At 67.1% G+C, this 6,595-nt stretch overlaps 1 protein-coding gene across 1 annotated transcript; it reads right to left on the bottom strand.

The window, feature by feature from the left end:
• Positions 1-1,036: 1,036 nt before the first annotated feature.
• Positions 1,037-4,995, bottom strand: TUBA1A (tubulin alpha 1a). The gene is made up of 4 exons (XM_067314159.1): positions 4,909-4,995; positions 3,264-3,486; positions 3,028-3,176; positions 1,037-2,204 (listed from the first exon to the last, which is right to left on the bottom strand). The coding sequence occupies exons 1-4, from the start codon at positions 4,909-4,911 to the stop codon at positions 1,224-1,226; spliced, it is 1,356 nt and encodes a 451-aa protein (XP_067170260.1). The 5' UTR covers positions 4,912-4,995; the 3' UTR covers positions 1,037-1,223.
• Positions 4,996-6,595: the final 1,600 nt, after the last annotated feature.

Here is a 6,595-nt window from a genome sequence, read left to right as displayed (position 1 = left end):
CTCCGGGCGAACAATGCAGCGCCGGCCGGGGCCGACCGCGCCGCGCACGGCCATCTTACTGCGGCGCCCCGGCCGGCCCCAGATCCCAGCCGCGCCGGCGGCCGGCACTGCTCCGTGCGGGCTCCCTGCGGCGCCGGGGCCTTCCCCGGCTCCATTTTCTCGCCTCGCTGGCGGCAGCGCCAGCCGGCTGCTGCAAAATGGCATTTCTGGCAAAACCCGCCCTGGGCGAGCAGGCGGCGGCGCGGGGAGGGCGCAGCCCCGCACTGCGGCATGCCCTGCGCCTCGCCCCGGCTCCCGCTCGGGTTTCGCGCCCCGTTCAGCTTCCCTTTCATTATTTATCCCCGGCAGGAGGGATGCGGGCACGGCCACGGCTCCGGGCACAGCTGGGTGGTTCCTGCCGCCAGCTCCGGCTGGGCTCACGTGGCCCCACTATACCTGGAGCAGCTCCCTTCGCGGAGGCTGCGGCTGGAGGGGTTTCATGGAAGCATTCGGGGAGGTGCTAAGGGATAAGGGGGCTGCGCTCACCCCCAGACCTGGCACCACGGGCAGACAGCTGGGGAGGGGACACACATCCCCCAGCTGCAAGCAGCAGTGACACCCCAGGGTGACACAACACATGCTCTCCCGGAGCACAGGGGCAGCAAGGACCCAGGGGGCTGGGATTTACCCCAAGGGATTTAAGAGCTCCCCAAACACCCAGGAGCAGTGAAGCCACAAAGTGCTTCTGCTGTGGGAGCAGCACTTGCTTGGCTCCTGTTCCCAGGAAAACCCAGGAGCCGCCCTCCCCTTGGCCCTTGCACCACCACGGGACACAGGAGCAGGGGCTGGACCCCAGGCTGGCTCCCCAGGATGCTCGGCCTCCAGCTCTGCCTGTCCCTGGGGATGGCCAGGGACACCCCAGGGCTGAGCCAACCCTTGTGTCCTTGTCACCCCACCCCTCCAGCACCAGAGCCCGGGGGGATTTCCAAGGATCTGGAAGGCCGTGGGGCTAGCGGTTCAAGGCAGCGCAGCACGGAGTAACCACACCAGACACAGGTTCTCTAGGACAGGGAATGCTTTTATTGAGACCCACGGCAGTGGACGGGGTGGGTCCCTAACACTTCTCCTCGTAAGCACAGACCAGTTGCACAGCAAACACGCAGCAGCGCACAGGGCTACTGCCCCGCCGCTCGGGCTATTGAACCTAGGTTACGTTCCCTGTAAGAGCAGCACCGTTGTGACATTTAGTATTCCTCCCCTTCCTCCTCGCCCTCGCCTTCCACCGAGTCCACCCCCACCTCCTCGTAATCCTTCTCCAGGGCAGCCATGTCCTCCCGCGCCTCCGAGAACTCCCCCTCCTCCATGCCCTCCCCCACGTACCAGTGCACGAAGGCACGCTTGGCGTACATCAGGTCAAACTTGTGGTCCAGGCGGGCCCAGGCCTCGGCGATGGCCGTCGTGTTGCTCAGCATGCACACGGCGCGCTGCACCTTGGCCAGGTCCCCGCCGGGAACCACCGTGGGCGGCTGGTAGTTGATGCCCACCTTGAAACCTGTGGGGCACCAGTCCACAAACTGGATAGTGCGCTTGGTCTTGATGGTGGCAATGGCGGCATTGACATCTTTGGGCACCACGTCGCCACGGTACAGCAGGCAGCAGGCCATGTACTTGCCGTGGCGAGGGTCACACTTCACCATCTGGTTGGCCGGCTCAAAGCAGGCGTTGGTGATCTCTGCTACAGAGAGCTGCTCGTGGTAAGCTTTCTCAGCAGAGATGACGGGGGCATAGGTGGCCAGGGGGAAGTGGATACGGGGGTAGGGCACCAGGTTGGTCTGGAACTCGGTCAGATCGACATTCAGGGCCCCATCAAAGCGCAGGGATGCTGTGATGGAGGACACGATCTGGCCTATCAACCTGTTGAGGTTGGTGTAGGTGGGGCGCTCGATGTCCAGGTTCCTGCGGCAGATGTCGTAGATGGCCTCGTTGTCCACCATGAAGGCACAGTCGGAGTGCTCCAGGGTGGTGTGGGTGGTGAGGATGGAGTTGTAGGGCTCCACCACAGCCGTGGACACCTGCGGTGCCGGGTAGATGGAGAACTCCAGCTTGGACTTCTTGCCATAGTCGACAGAGAGGCGCTCCATGAGCAGGGAGGTGAAGCCAGAGCCGGTACCCCCACCGAAACTGTGGAAGACCAGGAAGCCCTGCAGGCCTGTGCACTGGTCAGCCTGTCCCAGGGAAAGACAAGAAGATACTTGCTTAGTTCAGGCATCAGCAGAGCCGTCCTGGCTGGTCACAGAGCAGAGAGGAGAAGCTGCTGCTTCCTCCTCTCTGTGACCTGGCTATGACATTATGGGGACTTTCCAACAGCAGGGCAAGAGCCACCAGGACAAGGTGGCCCTGTCTCGATGTGTTGGAAAGTATCATGGAGCAGTGAGTTCCCCGGGGGAAGGGGGCTGAGGAGCTGCCCTGGAACGCGGGCGGGAGGGGGAACTGCGGGAAGCCCCTTCAAGCCCGGGGAGCCGCCTGGATTTCTGCCGTCTGTCACTCAGCCCGAGAGCCTGGCCAAGGCTGAGCCTCGCCAGAGGCACCAAAAGGAACCCAAGGGGGGTTTTGGTGCATTTTGTGCCTTTTGTGCATTTTTTGTGTGCAGGGCTGGGAGGGAGGAACAGGGACAGTGTGGGGCTGCGGCGCACGAGGAGCCGCCTCGGAGCTGCTCTGCACAACTCAATTGGACGCCTGTCGCCTCCCAAATGCAGCTGGGCTCAGACTGCGCTGAAGACCGAAAGCAGGAACAAAGAGGGAATTGCAGAGCTCAGCACCGAGGGCTGCGGAGCGGCGCCAGCCGTCTCCAGCTGCAACGCATCCTGCTGGCAGGAGCCACCGGCCAATGGGAGCCGCCCCGCCGAGCCACGCAACCGGATTAACATTAATTAATATAATAAATCTAAATCCAGCCTTGCTGGTTCAGAGGGGAGGGTGAGATGGAGAACAGGTGCCTTTGTCCCTAGGTTGCCTGCCCGTGAGCATCCCCATCCCTGCGGCCCCTACCAGCTTGCGGATGCGGTCGAGGACCAGGTCGATGATCTCCTTGCCGATGGTGTAGTGCCCCCGCGCGTAGTTGTTGGCCGCATCCTCCTTGCCCGTGATCAGCTGCTCGGGGTGGAAGAGCTGCCGGTAGGTCCCCGTGCGCACTTCGTCTGCGGAACAAGGCCGGGCATCCCGTTAGCACCGGCGATGCTGCCGCCACCGCGGCCCCCCCGCCCCGCGCCCGGCCCCGCGCTCACCGATCACCGTCGGCTCCAGGTCCACGAAGACGGCGCGCGGCACGTGCTTGCCGGCCCCCGTCTCGCTGAAGAAGGTGTTGAAGGAGTCGTCGCCGCCGCCGATGGTCTTGTCGCTGGGCATCTGCCCGTCGGGCTGGATGCCGTGCTCCAGGCAGTACAGCTCCCAGCAGGCATTGCCGATCTGCACGCCCGCTTGGCCCACGTGGATGGAGATGCACTCACGCTGCGGGGGGAGAGGGGACGCGTGACCCTGCGCCGCGGCGCTGGGCGGTGCCGGCTGCCATCGGGCCCCCCCCAGCACCGTGTTCACCCCCCCGTGTTGTGCCAGCTGTCACCAGCGCTGGCTCTGCCACCCGGCACCGGTGTGACCCCCTGGGGCCGGAGGTGGGGACACTGTGCAGCCCAGCCCAGCGCAGCCGGTCCCTTGGGCAGGATGGGGCCAGCCCATCCCCGGGGCCGCATCCTGCCCAGCGCCAGCCCCACACCTGCCCTATTGTTCTGGGGGTGCTGGGCACTGTGTGTGTGGGGGGGGGCTCTGCATCCAGCTCTGCTGTGTTTGGGGACCAGGGCCACACCCAGTGCAAGCGTGGCGGTGCTCAGCACTGGGGACCCATCCTGCCCCAGGGAGCTGGGACCAAGCCCAGTGCAAGGTAGCAGTGCTCAGCACCGGGGACCCATCCTGCCCCACTGAACCGGGACCACACCCAATGCAGCATGAGGAGCACCAGAGGGTCCCATCCTGCCTTACCCACCCTATTGGACCGCTGCCATCCACAGTATAGTTTGAGGGCTCAGCACCAGGGAGCTTTTCCTGCCCACCCACCCTCTGGTGCAATGCACAGCATGGATTGCAGGCTCAGCACAGGCATCTCATCCTGCTCTGCCCACCCCACAGACCCCATAGGGACCCCCGTGAACTGGGGCCACACCCACTGCGGGGCGCTCAGCACCGGGGGCTCATCCTGCCCACCCTCCAGTGCCATGCCCAGTGCGAGACCGGGGTGCTCAGCACCGGGAGGGCTTATTCTGCCCTATATTCCCCATTAAACGGGGGGCCACGCCCAGTTAAACAGGCTGAGCTCTGCACCGTGAACGGGACCCATCCTGCCCCGTTAAACGGGGGGGGGGCAGCGCACCCGGTTAAATGGGCTGGGAGCTCCGCACTGGGAATCGGTCCCCTCCTGCCCCGTTAAACGGGGGAGCCACACCCGGTTAAACAGACTGGGAGCTCCGCACCAGGAACGGGACCCATCCTGTCCCGTTAAGTGGGTGGTGCCACGCCCGGTTAAACGGGCTGTGCTCCGCACCGGGAACGGGACTCATCCTGCCCCGTTAAACGGGGGGGAAGCCACGCCCAGTGCTGGACAGCGGCTCCGCACCGGGAACGGGACCCATCCTGCCCCGTTAAGTGGGCGGTGCCACGCCCGGTTAAACAGGCTGAGAGCTCCGCACCATGAACGGGACCCATCCTGCCCCGTTAAGCAGGGGGAGCCAAGCCCGGTTAAACGGGCCGGGAGCTCCGCACCGGGACCGGAACCCATCCCGCCCCGGTAACGGGGGCCCACGCGCGGTAGGGGCGGGGGGGAGGTCGCCGCCGCCGCCGCCTATCTCCGCTGCCGGCGGCCCCCCCGCGCCCGGTGCTCACCATGGCGGCTGCTCGGCTCCGGGGCTTTCTTACAGCACGACTCCAAGGCGGTCGATGTAAGAGACGCGGCGGCGGGCGGCGGCGGCGCGGGGCTATATAGGGCGGGCGGCGGGGCCGGGCCGGGCGGGGCGGCGGCGGCCATTGGCGCGGGGCGGCGATGAGGTAATGCCCCCCCCGGCGCCGCCAGACAAAGGAGCGGGGGCGGGGGCGGCCGCCGCGCCGGGCTGGGCCGGGCCGAACCGAACCGGGCCGAACCGAACCGGGCCGCGCCGCGCCGCGCCTCACCGGGCGCTGCGGCTCGGCTCTTTGTGCCGCCTCGGCTCCTCTTTCCCCAGCCCGGGTCGGATGCTGCCGAGCGTCGGTGCTCGGGCTCCGGTCCCGGCCGAGCCCCGGTTGCCAGCCCCGGTCCCGGCCACACCCCGGTCCCCATCCCCACTGCGCCGCAGTGCCCCTTCCCGGTCATGTCCCGGTGCCCAGCCGTGCCCTGGTTCCCGCCGCGCCCCGGTCTACCATCCCCACCGTGCCGTGGTCCCCGTTCCTGGCTCTGTGCCAGCACCCCGGTTCCCAGCCCTGGTGCTGTCCCCAGTCCCAGCCACACCCAGGTCCCCATCCCTGCCATGCGCCGTCTGTCCCTGTTCCTGCCTGTGACCCGATGCACTGGTTCCCAGCCGTATCCCTGTCCTCATCCCCAGCCACGGTCTGGTCCCCATTCCCGGCTACACCCTGGTCCCTATCCCCACTGTGTCGTTGTCCCCGTTCCTGGCTGTGTCCCCGTTCTCGGACACACCCCAGTCCCCATCCCTGTCATGCTGTGGTCCCCCTTCCTGGCCATGTTCCTGGTCCCGGGCACACCCTGGTCCCCATCCCCACTGTGTCGTTGTTCCCGTTCCTGGCTGTGTCCCCGTTCTCGGACACACCCCAGTCCCCATCCCTGCCATGTTGTGGTCCCCCTTCCTGGCCATGTCCCTGGTCCCGGCCACACCCTGGTCCCCATCCCTGCCGTGCCATGGTCCCTGTTCCTGGCTGCATCCTGGTGCCCATGTTCCCAGCTGTGCCCCTGTCCCCAGCCCCAGCCACGGTCTGGTCCCCGTTACCAGCCACACCCCGGTCCCCATCCCTGCTGTGCTGTTGTCCCCGTTCCTGACTGTGTCCCTGTTCCCAGCCACACCCCAGTCCCCAGGTGCCAGGGCGCCCTGGTCCCCAGCGCCATCCTGCTGCCCGTTCCCCACCGTGCTCCTGGTGCCGGCCGTGCCCCAGTTCCCTCCCCCCGCCGCGTCCGCACACGCTCCAGAGCAGAAACCGGCCCCTCGGGCCCCACAAAGCACCTCGCCGCAGGGCGCCCGGCTGGGGCACCCCGAGCACTGACACAGCCAGGGGGGCCGAGGGCAGAAAGCCCCACGGCGGCTCCTGGAGCGGGTCCCAGGGGATTTTGGCAGCGCCCTGTAGAGGGGCCGGGTGCTGGAGGGGGGCTCCCAGCCCCAGCGGCAGCTGCTTTGAGGAGCAGCTGGTGCCTGGGACACAGCCAGGGGACGAGGGGGACTGGGGGGTCCCTGTGCAGCCCCCGTGCCCCGACCTGGCCCCCTGCCCGGCCCAGGGATGCTCCTGGGGCCACGATCCCAGCTCGTCCTTGGTGCAGCGGAGCCCGCAGCAGTGGGGGGGGAGCTGGGGAGGGTCCCCCAGGCTGGTT

The sequence above is a fragment of the Apteryx mantelli genome, chromosome 33 (assembly GCF_036417845.1).
Source record: "Apteryx mantelli isolate bAptMan1 chromosome 33, bAptMan1.hap1, whole genome shotgun sequence".
NCBI lineage: Eukaryota > Metazoa > Chordata > Aves > Apterygiformes > Apterygidae > Apteryx > Apteryx mantelli.
The sequence above is the reverse complement of the archived record's forward strand: the minus strand, read 5'-3'. Positions and strand labels throughout refer to the sequence as shown.